At 46.7% G+C, this 21,516-nt stretch overlaps 1 protein-coding gene across 6 annotated transcripts in view; it reads left to right on the top strand.

Annotated features, from left to right (window-relative positions):
- The window catches only part of PPP2R5C (protein phosphatase 2 regulatory subunit B'gamma), a 1,282,082-nt gene that overhangs the window by 1,058,832 nt on the left and 201,734 nt on the right, over positions 1–21,516 (top strand). For all 6 annotated transcript variants that reach the window (XM_085626348.1, XM_085626347.1, XM_085626349.1 and 3 more), the window contains one exon: positions 17,117–17,189. In XM_085626348.1, the coding sequence (XP_085482474.1) occupies positions 17,117–17,189 (73 nt within the window). The remainder of the gene's footprint in view (positions 1–17,116; positions 17,190–21,516) is intronic.

Here is a 21,516-nt window from a genome sequence, read left to right as displayed (position 1 = left end):
AAGCGGAGACTACGGGACAATAAGATCCAATATGCATTGCTCTTCCCGGCCCGCCTCAAGATCCTCTATAACGGGTCCTCCCTCTTCTTCACGTCCACGGAGGCCGCGCAAGACTGGACAGATCAGCATTGCCCGCGGGCACCCGCTCCTCATCCCCAAAGGGGGCTCCCCTCTTAAAACTTTCCACGCCCGGAAGCGGCCCAAGAAGCTCCATAATATCGAGTCCAGACCAACACACGGCTCCCACGACTCGCCGGATCTCGAACAGATTATGCGAGAAAGACGGGAAGCTCTACAAGCAGTGATCGACCTGCGCACCACACAGCCCTCAGACTCTATAGATCGACCTCCGCACCTGTTCTCATCAGAAGGCGAAAACGACAGCGACAGCACCGTCTCGGGGGCAGACCAGGCGGCGCCCCCCACGCCACTCCACAAACTGCAGATGGACTATTGGATGGACTGCCCTCTCCTACTTTGCCCTGAGGCAACTCAGGCACACGAACTACTACTTGGTATCCTTATCTGTAACGCACGCCTAGCCTAGCACCCATGATACCTCACTCACAGGGACTATCACCCTGCTCCTGACACACACCGATCCTACTACATGCCCACTCAGCGTGCACCCTCGCACTAGCATATCGTCACCCCCTATCATATAAAGCAGTTCTCCCCCCCTCGTGTTACGGGAGGAAGTTTGGACACATAGTTTCCCACACAATGAGGCCTATGTATTGGGACAGTTTCCCGCACCCCCACACGTTGTTTAAACCCCGGTTCGCATATGTCCCACCTTGCCATGGAGTTTCACACCACAGCACATCCGTTTTTCCAGGCTTCCAGTCCGCCTGCCCCCCTCAAATGCAGCGCATCCCTGAGGGTCCACTACACGATTTCTCTAATGGGCACCTCACCCAGCCCCCACACAGAATCGACCACTTATGACACGACTGATGACCAACGCAGACATTAATATACTCCCACTCAGCACACGTGGTCTACACACCCCACGTAAGCGCTACGCGGTATACGCCTATGCGAAACGACAAAGCATCTATCCTCTGCTTACAAGAAACCCATCTTAATTCAACCGAAGTCGGCAAACTACGAGTAAAATGGCGCGGACTCATCTGCGCCACGACCTACTCCTCGTTTGCCCGGGGAGCACTGATATGGATCCGTCCGGGAACCCCTTTTCGGGAACTTAGACGGGTGGTGGACGACTAAGGCAGATACGTCCTACTAGAGGGTCTCTTAGATGGGAGGGCTATCCTCTTAGGAAGCATATACGCCCCAAATGTCGATCAGGATAAATTCTGGGACCGATTTACAATCTCTCTGGCCCAATTCACGCATGTACTCTGGCTACTAGGAGGGGACTACAACTGTATCCTGGACACGGGGCTGAACCGCTCACACCCCCCACTCCCACATTCCCCCACCTACAGACAAATAGACCGATTTAAAGCATGGGTCGCACACTGGTCCCTCACGGACGCATGGAGGCTACACCAGGCCCGCATTTACTCTTTCCACTCCATTCCTCATAATCTACGAGTCCAGCTTGAACGATTCTTATGCACTGCAGCGCTTCTCCCGCAAATATGTCACTCGGATTATCTGGGTAGAGTCGTTTCCGACCATGATGCACACCTTCTCGGCCTCCAATGGCGACCCCCCTGTCCCCACGTGGCGACTGTCGCGGGACTGTCTCACAGACCAGACCTTCACACACGACCACCAACGTAGCATCTGAGACTACTTTACGCATAATACGGGGACCGCGTCGTCAACCCTGGTCGAGTGGGATGGCTTCAAGGTAGTGGCCCGTGGAGAATGCATTCGGTACAGAACCAGGGTGAGACACATCTTGGCGCAAGCCCTAGAGAAGGCGGAGCAGCGACTGGCGGCGGCCACTAAGGCCGTAGATCAATCGGTGGCGACGGTAGCTCAGGTTGCCCACGCCAAATCAGAGTACCAGACTGCGTGCGTGGACCTCCGTCGTCACAATTTTCGGGCATATGCAACCCGAATGCACAAGGACAGTGACAAGTCGGGCACACTCCTGGCATGGCTTGCTAAGCAGGATACTGAAGTCCGGCCTATTACCGCAATTATAAATCCCCAGGGCACCCTGGTGCAGTCTCAGGACGAGATCCTCCAGGCGTTCTATCAACATTACTTGGCAGTCTACACTGTTCCCTCGTCTCTCGATCCCGGGGCCATCGACCACTTCCTAGACTCTCTTCCCCGAATCTCCGCTGTAGACCGGAAGGGGTTGGACGCAAAGATAAAAACAACTGAGATTACAAGCGCGGTGTAGGAGAGTAGGGTCTGCTTTCTATGTTCACCCCCACTTTTTACTTTTGCTTTACTGATTTTCGACTTAGATGTGGCTGTGGGCCTGCTAATCAGACCCACAGCCCTGCTGTTCTCTCTCTAAATTGATACTATGTACTTTAGGTGCATAACCCATTTGGATAGGATCACCTTATTGGCCCCTGTATAGTGTACCTTAGGTACCCAGGGCATAGGTGTACCCTAGGCCTACCAGGGGCTGCAGCATGTATTATGCCACCCCTGGCCTGGCCTTCCATTATGACACAACTGGCTGATCACTCAGCTGGGGCGAGGTCGTGTAATCACCCCTTGCTTAGGTGTAGTATTCCTATACCTACCTTATATATAGACACGTGTACCTATCAGCTACTCCTATGGCAGGCCTTAACAATCCTAGAGGCAGAGTGCTTGGTAACATGTGAGATGGTGCTCTATCATGAGCTGAGCCTGTCTGCAGCTTTCGGAACCATGTCCTTATAGCTGTTCTATGATATAGCCTACCATATACTCTTAAAGTGCCTTATAATCTTAAACGGTTATGGTAACTATGGTTTGGCTTTATCAAATATGTCGTGTAAGGTGTCTAACACTTTGGAATAATACACCCATCCCATTTCTGGGGATGAGGATATTATCCCTCCCTTATAGAGGGAGAAGACATGTTGTAACCTACTTACCCGGTTAAAGTTAACCAGAGCCCCAGCATCACAAAATGGATGCTGCTGCCACGACACAAGTCTGACCTCCTGCTGCTGGGAGTGATCCCGGCAAGGGAGGCTTGGACAATAGGTTTCCTGCCTTGGAAGGTGCGAGCACCACCCCAGACAGGCCTTCAGTGTATTGGGGCAGGGAGGGATGAAAGAAACGAGACACTGCCTGGTGCACACAAGGTGCTCCATGCATAGTCCAGTTCAAACCGGTGCTGGGGCACACCAGCCCCAGTCCTGGCGCGAAACTGGACAAAGGGAAGGGGGTGTAACCACCCCCCACCCAGGTCCCACCCATAAGGCGTGACCTAGCAGGCAACCCAGCCCCCCAGATTTGGATAAGAGTGGTAGCTGGGCCCCAGGAGATTAGATTATCCTGAACCTGCAACTTGAACAGAAACTCTGGACCTTCGACATTCGACGAAAGAAGAAGACTGAAGAATCTCCCTTGTGGCCAAGGAGTGGCTACCCTGTGCAAACAGGCACCATCAAGAGACTACCCTTTGCTTTGCTGAAGTTCTACGAGGGACCGACTGCAGAGCCCGACCAGAGCCTTGACTTCCAGACTTCTCCGACCCTGATCCACATCCACAGCCGAGCTGAGATCCGTGGAGGCGACGAGAGACGTGGGACCGGCTACCTGGGAAAAGTGGCGAGTATCTTCCAGCGCAGCTTCTGAGGCACCCTCGAAGTTGTGCACCGGGGATTGAGAAGCCCCAACCCCAAGCACCACCTGCACCGAAGATCAGCCCCCCACACTCCACGAGTCCTGCGTGGGGCCCTTCTGCATTTTCCTGCTTGTCGCGTCTGTCCGGTTGCTTGCCCGTTGGCTAGCGGCCTTTGTGACGACACACCTTGAAATCTTCACTGCTGGTTTGGCTACTCCAGACTGGCTCCCGCTTCTTTGCAAAAGAGAAGCACCCCAGACCTTCCCGGTCTGCACCAGAAGCAAGTACTCCGTTCTTCGTGGGTTCCGCTTGCCAAGGCTTGGTGAGTCCTAGTTCGACTTCGACGCCGCCGACAGCAAGAGCCTTCGTGGGACAGCTCGCCTCCTGGTCCTGGTCGTCCTCGACGTCTCCTGGTACCCGTGGCTGCAGCGACAAGCTTCACCCTTCACCTGCAATCTTCGCGACATCGCCTGGTTCCTTCCTGGTTCCACATGGTCACTGGCTAGTGACCTTGACTCTGTCCCTTCTGCTTGCAGGTACCCTTCCTTCTTGATCCCGGCCTTGGGATCCACCGGACACTCTGCACTGACTGCCTGTCAGCAACTTTCCTTCAGGCATCCATAGAAGTCCACGACGAAACCCGACGCAAGTTCACACCTATGCACCTGCAGCCCGTGGGCTAGGTAACTTGGGTACTTCGGTGCTCACAAGGGTAGTGGCTATCCTAGGGTCTAGTTTCCGAGTCTCGACTCACTAGCTGCTTCAGAAGTGTCCTTAAATTGCTTAATTCAAAACTGTACTATTTCTATCGACTATACGCATTACGCGTGAGTGTTTCCACACTGCACCTGAATCCCGTGGGCCTCCCACTTCCTAACTGTTGGTAGTGTAGTGTAGCCCCAGCGATTCCCTAGGCCTATTCTATTTCCGTGACAGTGGTCCTTATACCACTTCTTTAGTATATGGTTTGCGTGGCCCCTAGGGCCTAACTGTATTACTTACCTGTGTGACTTAATGTATGCTTAAATAAGACTGTGTTGTACTTACCTCTAAACTCATAAAGAGTGCTGAGGGTTTGACTAGAATAAATACACTTTATTTTATATATATATATATATATATATCTGTTGTGGTGTCCTTTCATTTGGTATTCAAGGGATTATATATGGTATCACAGCTGGCTTCACATGCCCTTCAGAGTTTAGCCTAAGACTGCTCTTGTCCATGCTACCACTAGGATAGCTGGTCTATAAGGTTGACTTTACAACCAATCACCATAAGGGTTGTTTGGACTGATCTAAGGTGTACACTAGAACTAGTGACATCATACATCAGGCCAACTTCTCACACGCGGTACGAGCACTGACCCGCGGCATGGCCCCTGGCCTTGACGGGCTCCCTCTTGAATATTACGCCACTTTTGCCCCACTGTTGACCCCTCGTCTATCAGCAGTATTAGACTCGGCGCTAAGACTCAGCGAACTGCCTGACTCTATGAGAGCGTCGGTGATTGTGACATTCCCGAAACCCGACCGGGACCCTCAACTCCTAGCCTCCTATCGTCCCATCACACTACTCACAGCTGACTGCAAAATTCTAGGAAAAATTTTGGCGGACAGATACTCACAAATCATATGCCCGTTAGTACACCCGGACCAATGCGGTTTCGTTCCGGGAAGGAATACCTCTCATAATATCTGGCGCCTCTTTCATATCCAGGATCAGATTGGTGACCGATTTCCTCACGCGGCATGTCTGATCTTGGACCTTGAAAAGGCGTTTGACACTCTAACGTGGCAATTCCTCTTTGCCGTCCTGGGACGGGCGGGCCTCGGCCCCACACTCATAGCCTACACTCGCCAGCTCTACACCAATCTTACGTCCCGGGTCCGCCTCGGTCGCTATATCTCCTCGGAATTCGCAATACACAGGGGCACGCGACAAGGGTGCCCCCTTTCGCCCCTATTATTCGCGCTCACGGTCGAACCCTTGGCCATCCGGCTCCGTAGGGAAGGGCAAGCCTGGGGTATCCCACTAGCGGAAGTTACGCACTGCGTATCCATGTATGCGGACGATCTCCTCATTTATATACAGGATGTGACAGCGGATCTCACCATGCTTGAGACCGCCCTGGCGGAGTTTGCGGAGGCCTCGGGATTGAGAGTGAACTGGGACAAGTCGATGGTCTACCCCCTCCACCCGGACGCCTCCTCACGGGAGGTCTGGATCGGTGACCGGAAACTGCATTGGGCGACAGAGGGTCCCCGATACCTCGGGATCCGATTATATCATTCCCCAGTTGACATTTTTGAGGGTAACCATCGTAGGGCACTAGCAGGGATACGATCCTCCATTGGGTTCTGGCGGAGCCTACCGTTGGCCCCGATTGGCCGGGTAGCCCTGGCAAAGATGATACTGGTCCCGCGGCTTTTGTACTACTTCACCAATCTCCCAGTGATCCCACCCCGCTCCTTTTTCAAAGATTTAGACACACTCCTCAGCTCTCTAATATGGGGGCAGGGGCGGCACAGAATCGCGCTGGCCAAGCTAAAACTGCCCACGACGCAAGGGGGGCTCGGGGCGCCCTCATTCGAAGCCTACTTCCTGGCGTCGCAGCTCCAGTGGCTCTCATACTGAACGGCGGAGCGATACACACTCGAGACATGCACTACCACAGGATGTATGCCCATGCCCGAGTTGCGTTGCCTGCTTCTGCCAGGCTCCCGCCCCACGCGAACCTACCTCCTGCAGGTAGACATCGCCCGGAAATGTGTTCAACGCATACACCGCATGGCACCGCGCTGCCCTCCATACACGCCATCATTACCACTAGTCGGCTGGCCCAGAAATGACGGATTCTTCACATCCGCCATGCTTCGGGAGTGGACGGCTAGGGACATTGTCGAAGCAGAAATGTTGTTTGACGAGGGACCGCTCCGGCCGTACCGGCAGCTCATGGAGGTCTACGATTTGCCCCCAGGCCAGTTCCTGCTTCACCATCAACTCCTCAGTCACTTTCGACCATATGCTGATCTTACACTGGGGGAGCCTCCCACACACCCAGTCCTCCACACAATTTTACGAATGGGACGGGGTCGACACCTTATTACATGGCTGTACAAATCAATCAGGGACCTGACACCCCCACTACTGGTGCCTCTCCGAGCCCTATGGGAGGAGGAAACAGGAAGACCATTTCATGACAGCGAATGGGACAGGGCGATTAGAATTCCCCAAAAAAGTATCCAGGAATGCCCGCTTTAAGAATATAGAATTTCACATCCTACATAGGGCCTACATGACGCCAGCGCGCCTTCAACGCTTTTATCCCGACACTACCTTCCTTTGCCCTCGTTGTCAAGCGGGGGATGCTGCCTTTTTCCACATGTTCTGGACCTGCCCGGGCATTCAGAACTATTGGTCATCTATCCACTCGACACTCAGAGATCTTACTGGGCTGACCCATTTGACTACCTGGGAGGGATGCGCGCTGGGTATACTGGGGCGGAGGAAGCGACACAAGGTGCCGATGCGCTTCGTCTTCCTAGCCCACCTACTGGCCAAACGCTGTATAGCCATGCACTGGCGGTCCCCTACTGGTCCTCCGCTTGCGGCTTGGGTAGGGGCGGTTCTTAAATGGGCTGCAGCTGAGGAGGACGCAATACGGGAGGAGGAGGCCAAAGGTACCCGTAAAACCCCAATCTCTCTAGAATGGGCGCTCCTACTACACCAATTCAGACAATCCCAGATCCCGGATGCCCCGGTCACCGACATGCATACCCCCGACACCGTACCGCCTCATGCGGTGCGGGTCCCCACGGCGGGGGATTCCCCCCAGTGTCCCCCACACCACCCTCGAGCCAGTTGGGTTCCCCCCTGCTCACCTGACGCACCCAACGGTTCCCCACACCGGATTGCGCACGCGCCCATCCCCCCCTAGGTGGGAGGCAGCAATACTGTCGAATGGGCAAGGGCAGACTTAGGACATAGCCTTGGCCCCGTCATTCAGAACTTCATGGCACTTCCCAGTTTGGTTCTCCTCCCCAGTTTTCTTTACGGGCAAGGATCTGCTACAGTACAGACCGCATCTACACGGAACAAGACACATACGTGCTTTCTATATTGATAATGGTCTATTTCGCTACTCATGTAACATACTCATTTCCACGGAATGTGGTGTATGTGTGCTTATATTCATAAATGCCAATAAAAAGAACTTTAAAAAAAAAAAAAAAAACCTTGGACTCTGCGACCACTCCAGAGACCTTCCTCTCGACTGGGTCTATGAACGTCGCAGGTCCAACAGCAATAAGCTTGACGGATTAACCCCTCAAGGCCTTCAGGTATATGACAGGCAGTCTGGTCAGGCCTGTTTGAGGCACCAAAGGCATAGAAGGTGCGGGCAAGTCATCAACTTCTGATGGTGATAGGTGCCACATGGCTTGAAGCCGGCCTTCTTTGAAGACATCTGTAGGAAAGTAGGATCTGCTTTCATGAGTACCCTCACTTCTTACGGGTGTCAGTATTGTTTTTTTGGCTAGCCTGATTGGAGTCCTGCTAATCAGGACCCAAGTCACTGTGTTACTCCCTAAATTGAATATGGTAAGTACTTCTTTCTGAACATCCACAATTGGCTACTGGTTTACCCTTGTAAGTGCCTAGTATATGGTACTAAAGTACCAAGGGCATAGGTACACCAGGGGTCTCCCATGGGCTGCTGCACGTATTGTGCTACCCATGACAGACCACTCAAACTGCGACTACAGGCTTGCCATTGCACAGAGGTCACTACACTCAAAACCTATAAGTCACTCCTATGGCAGGCTCTTCAGTCCTAAGGGCAGAGTGCTTGTTTGGAAGTGTGAGGGTGCTGCCGCATGAGCAGAACACACCTACAAAAAGCGAAGACTATTCTCCAGGTTTGTAAGTGCAGCCAGCCATTTTAATACATACAGTGGATATCAGTCATTAAGTGATGTCTAACTATATAGTAGCTGCACCAAACCCGGTCATGCTTGGTATTAAATATGTTACAATCATACCTCAACAACGATTCCAGTATTAGAATCATGATCCCATGTAATAGGAGGCTCCTTTGGGGTATCCCCCTGTACTCCTGGTAACAGCCTTTCAAGATCTGCCAGCAAGCTAGTACTGCTGCCGACCATGGTCATGATTCTGCCCTCCTGCTCCTGAGCCAAGTCTGGGAGTGTGACCATCTCCCAGACGAGACTTAGTGTATTGGGGTGCTCACCAGCGCCACCACGCTACTTTGAAGGGCACATTTGGGGCCCTCCTTGCATACTCCAGTTTGAGCCAGTTGAGGGTGCACTTGGTTCCAGAACAGGCGCAAAACTAGACAAAGGACATGGGAGTAACCTCCCCTTGGTCCAGCCCCTCCTCTGGAGGGGGCCGCTGAGTTGTTCCAATGCTTCCCTTAGGGTACTTAAGGGCTTACATGTGGATGGGTAATTAGATTGGTCGTGGGACAAGAGTTAAGCCTGAAACTACGTCACTCATTGACCGTCTGGAAACTTGTACTTCGACTGGAACAGAGATAGCACCAAGGAAGACTCCTGCTGCTCCTGGTCTCGATGTTCTGTCAATCTTCTTTGTTGTGTGTCTGTGCTTCTACCAGGTTCTTCAACCGACCTGTGGGCATCAAGGACGGACACCTGAAGTAATCTCACTTGGAGTGAAGGAGTCAATCCCCTGCATCTGCAGGCACCGTAACAAAGCTTATTGGTCTGCTGCTCCAGTTGTCCTATGGACTTCCCAAAGCTCAGCAACACAGCTGGTAGTTCTGCAACTCCGTAAAGGCTTGACCTGTTCTCTCTGCAATTTTGAGTCCAGTATCCCTCGTTGGAACCACTGGGATCGAACCCCTGTGCACAGCGTCAACTTGCTGCTGCCAAGACTTGTTGGCTCTGCACTCCAGAGATCTTCGGGCTACAAGCACCAGATTCCAGCATCTCTTCCCTCCAAGATCAGCGTCCTCACCGCATCCTTTGCAGCGTGGGTCTTTATTCTTGGTGAGCTGCTCGAGGTTTTCTTGCGACTCCTGTGCTTTTGATATGTGGATCCTCCTGAGGGTCTTCTACTAGTTCAGTGGGCTCCCCGGCTTGCTCGGCCAGATCAGACTCTCCTGCTGTTGTTGCCACCTTTTGGACCTAGCTGGCTCCAACATTGCCCAATCTTTTTGTTGTCCATGCCAGTTGCTGCTACCAAGGCTTGTTGGTGCTCCTGCCAGACACTGACCACTTACTCACCGACATCCGTCGTGGGACAGCTCGTGCACGGATCCTGGCCTTCCTCAGCATCGCCTGGTCCTTCCAGCTGCAGCGACAAGCTCACCATTGACTCTCCAGAACCGCCCGACATCGGTGGGCATTGTGTCTTCGTGCCTCCTGGTCACATTCGAGTGGCATAGAACCTAAGACTTGTGATAAACAGACAGCACTTTCACCGCAGGCTGCTTCTGTAGGAAAGTGCCACTTTTTTACATGGTCACCCCCACGTTTTGCCCATTGGTACTGATGTTGATTGGTAGTGCACTGGGTCCCTGCTATCCAGACCCCAGTCCTCTTTCCCTAAAAAGCAAGACAAATGCTTAATTGTAACTCAGTTGCAAAGACTGTAGCACCCTTGCATGTTCCTCGTAAATGGTACCTTGTGCATGGGTACTAAAGAGGGTCCCTAAGGGCTGCTACATGTATTATACCACCCAAAGTGAGCCGTACACAAACTGAATGCAGACTGCAATTGCAGGATGCGGGAAATGGTGCAAGCCATTCAGAAAACACAATATTGCCCACTCCCTGTCAGCAATGCCGAAGTACACTATATGAAAGGCAGGCCTTAGAACCCTAAGGCAGGGTGCATTATATTACATGTGAGGGCACATCTGCTCGAGCAAATATTCCCCTGCGCAGTCTGGCTGCATTGCTTGACATTGCAAGTGATCAGGAAGCCCTTTTAAAGGTATGTACTGGGCACAGGTTATTACAAGTTAGCCAGCTACATAATGGCTTCACAGAAAATACAGATGTTTTCTTTTTTTAATCAAACAACCTGTCTTAATAAATCCGTACTGATGCCAGTATCGGATTTTTGAAGACATGCACCCAGAGCACACCTTAGTTGTCCTATATGTCTCCCACTACTTAGTGTGCTGGCTGACTGGCATCGTCCAACCTGCCACCACAGACAAGTTTCTGACCCCCTGCAGATCACCGCCCAAGCTCTGAGGCCAGGAACAATGTCTGCCCGGCAGAAGGTCATCACACTTCCTCCAGTAGGATGGCTAGTGAATTAAGCATATCAAGGCCGGAGGCTTCAAAGCCTCTGCCACCTTTGATGTGACCACAACTTCCCCCACAGACCTGGGAAAGGCCACCCCCTGCCCTGAAATTAGATATTCAGGAGGCATATTTCATTTACAGGATAGTATCAAACCCAAGTAAAATCCTGCAATCATTGGAGACAAAGGGTACTGAGTGATTAGAGTAACAGATGTCCCTAAATAATAAAAATAAATTGTATAGTGCTCATGTAAATTCCTCCGCCAGAGTAAATTCAGAGCAGGTGTTAAAAACTGGCCAAACAAGACATTTACAAACATACAGGCAAGAGACAGTGACCAGTAATTCTGTACAACAATCAGGTTGCTCATAAGACCAAACAGTACACTCTGCACCCAAAACGGAAATGATTTTTAACATAATCTAGCAGGTAAGATTGTGTGTCACTTACAGGCTAGTCACACCCCTAAGGTGGGCTACCTGAAGTGGACAGCCAGTGGGGGGTTTCACCCTCTTGTTTTAGGTGAAAATGGAGAATTATGGGTCAGGGGTATGCCCACTCCCCATAGGAAGTGGTCATAGGGGTGTGGTCACCCTAAAGTTAGGTAGCCAATGGCCACTAAATATATTTCTCTAAGTTGAGTATTTAGGGTGTAGGACGCTGGCTCATTATATAGTGTCCATCAGTGGTGAGGCACTGTGCACTGAGTCAAGGCATCCCTTAGTAATAGTGTTTAGGTCCTTGATAACCAAAGCTCTCAAGGGGTAGCCCTGGAGTAAGTAAGTAAATTCTTTATCGCTTGATCAACAAAAATCATTGCAATTAAAACGTGTTAAAGAACAGTTCCTCATTCATTTTAAAAATGTTATATGTTAATTAACTAGGACCATTTTGCGTTTCCCTAGTTCGCTAATTAACCCCTTCGATGCTGCGCAGATTCCGCCGCTGTGCTGGCGGAATCTTGCGCGGGCGTGGTCATGACGGAATGGTTCCGTCATGAGCACAGCTCAACCGTGGGTCATGACGGAACCATTCCGTCATGAGCACCGAAGGGGTTAATATACAACTGTGCACAGAAGATGCTTCTATGGTTACATACCATACTGGGACATTGATGCCACATATTGCAGTCGTTCATTAATCATAGTAAAAGTAACATAAAATGACCAAGTAGTTCCCAAAGCAACACAATAATAACTGTAAACATTATGTGCCATTGTGAAAATAAACAAAGTGCACAAGTGCTTACACATAGTCTAAAAGTCTAGTTGTACAAGTAGCTCAAAATCTGTCCATCATAGACCATAATATAGGAGGCCATAAAACAATTCAATAAAAATGTAAACATTCTATGCCATCGTGCAAATGAACATTAAGTGCATCTGTGTTTTACATAATTCTTGGAGGCTAATTATAAAATTTACTAGATGCATGATCGTTGAGTCAAACTGCGTAAAAATTGAAGATGCCAGGTACCTAAAACAATAACCTTATATTTTTCAGATTCTATAAAATTTCCCTTTGAAATAGATCTAAACAACGGAATTTAGTGTACAGAAAACAAAACTTTTTCAGCAATTGTTAATTTTATCATTTGACAAATCAGTGGGATCAGCATACCTGATTAACATTAAATAAGGACCTGGCGTGCAGTTCTAAACCCAGCCTTAAGAAATAAGGGTTTAAGTAATGCACAACGTGTTAAGCAATTTAGGACACACACACCATGTGTAGTAAAGTCTCACGCGGCCACCCGCACAATCTACATTCACTAGTCAGGGATATGCCCACTCCCCACAGGAAAGGGTGATGTGGTCTCATGGCTAGACTGCTGACCTTGGAGCTGGGAAACCAAGGTTCGGGCCTCGGGGTCGACTCCACATCCTGGGATTCGGGGCAAATCACTTAATCTCCCAGTGCCTACCAAAAAATGAATGTGTCCTTGTGTAACATAACTAGCGCTCATGTAAAGCGCTCCAATAGCTTCGGGTCCAGTTCGCGCTATATAAATCTGCAAACAATATATATATATGTATATATATATTCCAAAACTCTTCTCCAATCCAGGAGGAAACTCGGACACTCAAAATACTGCAAATAGTTTTAATGGCAGGGTAAAAAAACGACGCGTTTCAGCAATATTTGTAATAATATTGCAAAGATATCGTTTTTGTGTCACAGCCCACTTGGGCATTAATGTGGAGATACTAAATTGAATGCGGTATCTTTATTGTTCACCGACAGTATTATTAGTCGTCTGATGCAGCGCAAATCATACAACTGTATGGGGTATACCTAACCTTTGCGCTAACTCACAAAACGTTATTGTTTCCAAATACATTTATGTAGCATGATGAATATACATGCTTCAATTTTGGTAAACATATGAAATTTTGATTTACACAAACAGCAGCTTATTATTCAGCGGCTCGTACTGTGGACTCGTAATTGAGTTAACATCGAAATCCAATTTAAATTTGTATCAGTATGTGATCCTTGGAATGTTTGTGTCACACTATGAATGTATTAAATCAATAATGATGACATTGGTATCTTTCCAAGATGGCTGCCACAGTAACGTTGATGTTGAGGGCATCTATTGGATGAGTCCCTCTTCGAATTTGGAAAACACACAATCGAGAAATGTATTTAAACATGGAGAATGTATATGTATACGAGCGTGAACAAGGCATAAAGCTGAAACGCGTCGTTTTTTACCCTGCCATTAAAACTATTTGCAGCATTTTGAGTGCCTGAGTTTGTTCCTGGATTGGAGAAGAGTTTTGGAATATATTTACTAGGAGTATCGGTATCCTATCTCGGACCGCCCACGACAGCCCGACTTCTTTACCGATATTTGTGGATCATATATATATATATATATATATATATATATATATATATATATATATATATATATATATATATATATATATATATATATATATATATATATATATATATATATATATATATATATATATATATATATATATATATATATATATATATATATATATATATATATATATATATATATATATATATATATATATATCTCTCCACCCATTGGCTACTACCATATATTCCGCTAAGTTGAGTATTTAGGGTGTAGGGGGCTAGCTTAGTATATAGTGTCCCTTAGTGATGGTGCTTAGGTCCCTGATAACCAAATCTCTCAAGGGGTAGCCATGGAGAGCAGCTATATCTTATTCAGGAGGGTGTAAAGCAGTGCATTTACCACATATTGTAATCGTACTTTACACATATTGTAATGGTAGCTCGTTTTCCAGAGTCTATTAGAAAATTGTGATGGAGACCCTCAACCACATAGTCACAATGGCGGTATATCTTGGTTCTCCGCTTGTGTGGTTGGGGGTAATGCATCATCATTGGGTCTTAGCACCCGAGTGTCCCGTTCTCCAGATGTTCCATTATCTTCCACTAGGAGGGAGACTGTCTGGTGTACGACAGTCGTGAGTAGGAAAAGTGCATTAAAATGAAAAATTACAAGCATCTACTCTCCTGCGTGAATTATCTTTATTGTTATAGGGGAGGGATAATGGTTAAAAAAAAAAGGGGGGGATTGGTGCTCTGCAGATACAGTTTGCATAGACTCCCATTGGTGGCATAATAAATGCTGCAGCCCATGGGAGACCCCTGGTGTGCCAACGCATTGTAGTGGAAATGATTTGCCTCTTTTGTAATTCAAAAAGCATTGATCCTTTAGCAAACAATCCGTACCTCTGGGTTAGCGTTTTTTTCATTAAGGCTTTACCTAGCGGCAGTGCATATCATCAGAACAGAAAACACACTCCTCTATTCAGAATCCCTGTAGTCAAAGCATTCTTGGAGCACCTCAAAAGAGTGATTCCACCTAGGGTACCACCAGCCCCCACTTGGAGAATGAATGAATGAGAGGTATTTATTAAGTTCAAACATTTGCCCGGGGGCGTCTTGGCGCTGCCGAAACCAGTCAAGAGGTGGGACCCGAGTCATTTCCTAGCTTCAAACAAAAAGCCAGATTTTAGGCGATCTCCTGAAATCCTGTCTGGAGGAGGAATTTTTAAGTTCCCAAGGCAAATAATTCCAGAGCACAGCTGTAGATCTGAAAAAACGTTTTCCACCCTATGTAGCTTTTCTAAAGGGCGCAACAACAACATCCTCACATTGGGTTAACAAGATTAATTGGTCCTCCAATTGAGCCTCTTCACTCCTGCCCTCTCCAATTTCATTCCTGGAAGGTTACATTTCTCATTGCCGTCACATCACTCAGACATGTCTGTGAACTTCAGGCATTAACTTTAGAAGAACCATTCTTCCAACTTCTTAAAGACAAAGTGGTATTATGTAACAATCCTAATTCCTACCAAAAGTGGTCTCTCACTTCCACTTGACTCAATCTATCGAATTACCAGTTTTTTTTCCCCCACAACCTGATCCAGTTGCAGAAAGGGCTTTACACAACCTAGATGTAATATGACCTCTTATGTACTATATAAAAAGAACTCCATCATTTAAAAAGGCACAACAACTCTTTCTTGCATTCCCCAACCCACTCAAAGGCAGGGCCTTTTCTAAATCTGGCATTTCACTTTGGATCGTTAAAGGTATCCAAACCTGTTACGCTAAAGCTAAACGATCTCTACCTGTCCCACCAAAACCTCACTCTACCTGTACAAAAGGAGCATCAATGGCCTTTTTAGAAAACATACCTGTAGCTGACCTATGTAATACAGCTACATAGTCTACACCGCATACATTTGCAAAACATTACTGTGTAGATGTCATGGCTAGTGAACAAGCTATTGTGGGCCAATCGGTCTACATACATTATTTCAAAAAGATTCAAACCAATCCGCTTCAGTAAGAAAAATGCTTTACAGTCTGTGCTAAGCATGTGTACCTACAGCAATACATGCCTCAAATGGAAAATTTGAGTTACTCAGTAAGCATCTGTTTGTGGCACATAGTGCTGTAGATTCACATGCTCCCACCCTCCTCTCTGGAAGCCTGTGCTGTAGTTATCTACATTAAATATTACATAATTCACTCATGGTCATGTCACTAGGATACATCATCCTTAGCACTCCATCCTCACCCACCAAGCTGAAAATAATCAAACAATGGAGTTGAGGACCATGCGCATTGCAAGCAAGATTAGAAGTCATTCCACCTCGTGACTCGAAAGACTTCTAAAAAGAAAAACAACTTCCACACGTCCGACCCCAACACTAGATGGTAGACTTAAGCTAAGCATGTGAATCTACAGCACTACATGCCACAAACCTATGCTTACTGAGTAAGTAACATTTTCCTTTTTTTGCTTTTCACATTAAAAATATTTCCTCAAACATATCTTCCCTTCCTACAACGCCCTTCCCCCAACCCCCATGGTGGAATGCAAATGTAATTGGTGAACATACCCACTCCTTCAACAGCTTGTAAACATGTTTTTTTCATGTATGCTGGAAAGTGTTGGAAATGACTTTGCAAATCTTTCTGTATTACCCCTACATGCAGACAGTAGGTGTTAATATAGGCACAGTATTTCTCTGACCTCTTTTCGGACCCACTCATGGGAATTTCACTGGTAAAGCTTTTATATTAAACTCTAACTGAGGAAGCCTAGTCACAGATGAGTAGATTAGAAATATATATGTTATCTATGTACACCCCTTTCACGTTTTTTAATTGAGTTGTAAGGGTGCACCTCTATAAATTACAATCCGCACCTGGAATAATCTGGCCTTCACTTGTCTGTACTCATTCCTTGTCCATACTAGTAAGTCACTTGCATCTCTGCCAGTATACCCACATTCATAACTTTAAAGTACTAAACAAAATAATTTGACACAAATTGGACAATTCATGCTTTAATTGACGAAAATAACCATGTGTTTAATTTTGCATAGTCTACATTCTCGATTACATTTTCCATTTATCAGGAATGTTTATTGCAAATGTATTGACAGTGTGGCATGTTTAAATTATTTGTGTTTTGAGACACTAGCAAGATTTGTTTGAGAAAATCTTATGTTTTTGTCTGTTTTATGCTATTTAGCCTTGTTTAAATAAGGCTTTTCTGTCTTCCAGGGAAAAACTAAAATTGAAAGAACGAGAAGAAGCTTGGGTTAAAATAGAGAATTTAGCCAAATCAAACCCAAAGGTATGTATTCAGTAACTTTTTTATTTAGTTTATTGTGGTAATATTTCTTATCCATAAATGAAACCAGAGTGTTTTGTAAGCAGGTGCTTTGTAGATCATAAACCCATTGAAGGCATTTCTGTGAATCCTGCAGCCTTCAATCCCAGTAGAATTCTTCCCTGCTGAAATCTATTGAGCTACTTTCATTGAGTTAACAATAAGATGTTGTTTACAACTATGTGAGTCTGTGGATGCTGTAACAAGCGATGTGTTTAAAAAATACTGTTACCTAAGATGATAATTAAAAAAGGTTCCATGATTTCCTCCTCATAAATGAAACAGTTGTGGATGATCAATGTGCATGAGGAACGTTATCTACTCCTAGTTTCTAAGTCGTCTTCCTGCTCCGCATCCAAATTTCACTGTCTGTCCCATTCACGTTCCTGGAGCCGCTCCAGAGGTCGGTCTTCATCGCGCTTCAAGTCGTCAGGTAAGCGTAAAAAGCACAAGAATTTGATGAAGGAATCTGCTCCTCTTTCGCATTCGCCTGAACAGGCGCCACCTTTCTTGATCTCGCTCCTGAAATGGGTCATATTCTCAGCCCATTCCACAGCTCTTCCAGCACAACCAGATTTTCCAAGGTCTTCAATCGGTATTTCGAAGACTTCCGCACACCATGCTTTGAGTATTTAGGTTTGTGCTGAATTCCTGCTGGCGCACCTTCGGGCCCCAGCGAGCTGAGAGACCTCTGTGGGTTCACCCTCTGCACCAGTTGACTCCTCCACTCTTACTTTGCCTTAATATCTTATTTCAAATCTGCTGCCGGCGCTACAACCCACACTTGCCCCAGGCACGGTGATGACAACTTCCCTGCATCAAAACATGGCCCGAATTGTCCTTTCCGACCACAGTCCTACCTCTACTGACGTTGCACCCAAGTCTGCCTGAGGCACTGCTTCCCCTGATGGATAAACAGCCTAGAGAACATTCTCTCTATTCCCTCTGGGGACTGACTGTTAATCATTATGACCTGGTGTGAGAAAGTGCCCTCTTTCTTGCATGGTATGCCCCCACTTTCTGCTGAATTGCTGATGTTCTTTGACTGAGCGTGCCCTGGTCTCCTGCTAATCAGGTACCCAGGGCCTATGTTCCTTCCCTAAAACTGCATTGAAGCCTAAATCCAATTGGCATCTCTGGCCACATGGTAAATAGTACCGCAGGTACCCAGGGCACTGTGACCAGAGAAGGCCTCTAAGGGCTGCAGCACTTGTTGTGCCACCCTCAGAGGCCCTGTACCCTGACACTCACACACTGCCTATGCAGACTGAGTGCCTTGGTGCAGAACAAAGTGATGAGTCGACATGGCACACATCCCTGTGTGCCATGCCCACAAACCACTGCCCTGGCATACATCAGTCAACCCTCTAGCTGGGTGCCCTATGACAGTGATTAGGGTACAGGTGCATGAGCCCTGTACCCCTACAGTGCCCAAATCCATTCCTGGGCACTGTAAATGCAGTGCTGCCATTAAAGAGTATATGGTGCTGGGAGTTTGTCATTATGAACTCCACAGCACCATAATGACTACACTGAAGACTGGGAAGTTTGGTATCAAACTTCTCAGCACATTAAACCCACACTGATGCCAGTGTGGGATTTAATGTATAGAGATGCCCCCTGAAATTCGACCAACTCCTAGTGACCTGACTGAGTGGCTGCTTAGGCTGCCAACACCAGACATGTTTCTGGACCCCTGGGTCAGCAGCCTGCTGCTCTCGGGGGCCTGAAACAATGCACATCCTGGGACGAGGTACCACGCCTCTTCCCCCAGGATGGGCAGGGTTCAGGAAGGAGAAGCTTCAAAGGCATGCCGCCTTTGTGAGCCTCTCCAGACCATTTACTACTTTCAGCAACTGGTCTCCACTGGTTCTACCCCCCCCCCCCTCTTTGGGCGAGTGAACTGGCGGGAAAAACAAGTGACTGAAGAGGTGTGCCCACCTCTGCCAACTCTACCCCTAAGGAGGGGGAGGCGAGGTGAAGCACAATGGAGAGTGGCAGAATAGGAGGTGTACCCAACCCAGGGAAGGGACCCATTGGTCCCTGCCCTTTACCTACCTGTAAATTTTGTATTTAGGGGCACCCTGAACCTACCTTCCTCAGATCCAGCAACAACCAGAAAAGAAGATAAGGACGAAGAGCGTGCAGAGCTAACAAGAGGATGACGCCCACTGACTTGGCCCCATCCCTACAGGCCTGTCTCCCATTGAACCTCCTGCGAAATCCCGGCGTGTCCAACAGTCAGCAACCTCACAAACCCTGGAGGACCTGCCTGCCTTCACTTTCCAGACTGTTTCTCCTGTGAACACTGGACGTGTTTGAACTGCAGCTTCTGGTGCCAGCCAGGAACCGCGATTCTCTTCCAGGGGATCCTCAATAGTCATAAGCATTAGAATATTCCCGCCCATGCGCGGGACCTCGGAAACACTATATTATATGTATATATATGTATATATGTGTATATATATATATATATATATATATATATATATATATATATATATATATATATATATATATATTCAATTAAAAAACCATAGGTTTCACACAGGTTATAGTTAGGTGGATATTTCTCTTGTAAAAAACCAATGAAATTCCCCCGTTATAGTTAGTTCAGATAACTATAACTCGCGCGCCCGCAATCCACTGCTGATGACGTCACATATTACATCACTCATGACATGGTCAGTGGCATCACTCATGACATCATCCTTGTGATAGAGTGGCGGTCGCGCGAGTTATAGTTATCTGAACTAACTATAACGGGGGAATTTCATTGGTTTTTTACGAGAGAAATATCCACCCAACTATAACCTGTGTGAAACCTAAGGTTTTTTAATTGAATTTGCAAGGTTTTTTAAATGCTAATTCCTAACTATAACGTTTGTGAAACCTATGGTTTTTTAAGTGAATTTGTACGGTTTTTTAAATGCTAAGTTATGTATTTATTAATATATTTTTTTTTTCAAGGTTTTACACCGTGCGCGCACCGTGTGCTACGCGCACCATGCGCGCGCTTTGGGCGCACCGTGCGCGCACCCCGCGATTTTTTTCGAAAAAAAATAACATGTTTTTTTCCCTCTGGGGGGTCCCTCTGTGACCCCCTGACAAAGGCTAGGGGGTCAGGAACTCTCTTCCCTGCCCCCTTTTCACGTTTTCCACCTTTTTTCACCCTTTCCTTTTCAGTGCGAGAGACAAAATGGCGGCCGACACTTCCTGATTTCGACCGATTCGAATGTTGACTGACATCTAACAACCTATCAGAATTACGCTCGAATTACGCTCGCGCACGGCACCGTGCGCGCACGGTGCGCGCGTTTAGATATTTATATGCTTTTAAATGCTATTTTCTCAGGAAATACTGAACAGATTGACACCAGACCTGCAAAAGGCACTTCCCTGACCTGAGGACTACCTCTCTGCCAAATTTCAAGTAATTCTGTTCAGCCGTTCTGGCTGTACCTTCGACTAAAGGTCATATGGGAAAATGCATGGGGAAAACGCGTTTTGGGACCCCCCTTTTTTCTCGGCCCCCGCTTGACGAATCACCCCGAGACTTTCAGGGTAGGAGCTGAGCGGAGCGCCCCATTTGTTTTGAAAATTTCGCGAGGATTCGTCAACCGGCGCCAAACTTATTCAAAATAGAATTTTGAGATTTCCTATGGAAACACGATCCTAACTATAACTATCTACTGGCGACCGCCAGTAGATAATATATGTATATAAGTATGTATGTATATAAGTATGTATGTATATAAGTATGTATGTATATAAGTATGTATGTATATAAGTATGTATGTATATAAGTATGTATGTATATAAGTATGTATGTATATAAGTATGTATGTATATAAGTATGTATGTATGTATATATGTATGTATATATGTATGTATATATGTATGTATATATGTATGTATATATGTATATATGTATGTATGTATATATATATATATGTATGTATATATATATATATATGTATATATATATGTATGTATATATGTATGTATGTATATATGTATGTATGTATATATATATGTATGTGTATATATGTATGTATGTATATATATATGTATGTGTATATATGTATGTATATATGTGTGTATATATGTGTGTATGTATGTATATATGTATGTGTATATATGTATGTGTATATATGTATGTATATATGTATGTATATATGTATGTATATATGTATGTATGTATATATATATATGTATGTATGTATATGGATGTATATATATGTATGTATATATATGTATGTATATGTATGTATATATATGTATGTATATA

The sequence above is a fragment of the Triturus cristatus genome, chromosome 9 (assembly GCF_964204655.1).
Source record: "Triturus cristatus chromosome 9, aTriCri1.1, whole genome shotgun sequence".
In the NCBI taxonomy this organism is placed as follows: Eukaryota; Metazoa; Chordata; class Amphibia; order Caudata; family Salamandridae; genus Triturus; species Triturus cristatus.
This window is presented reverse-complemented; position numbering and strand designations above follow the sequence as displayed.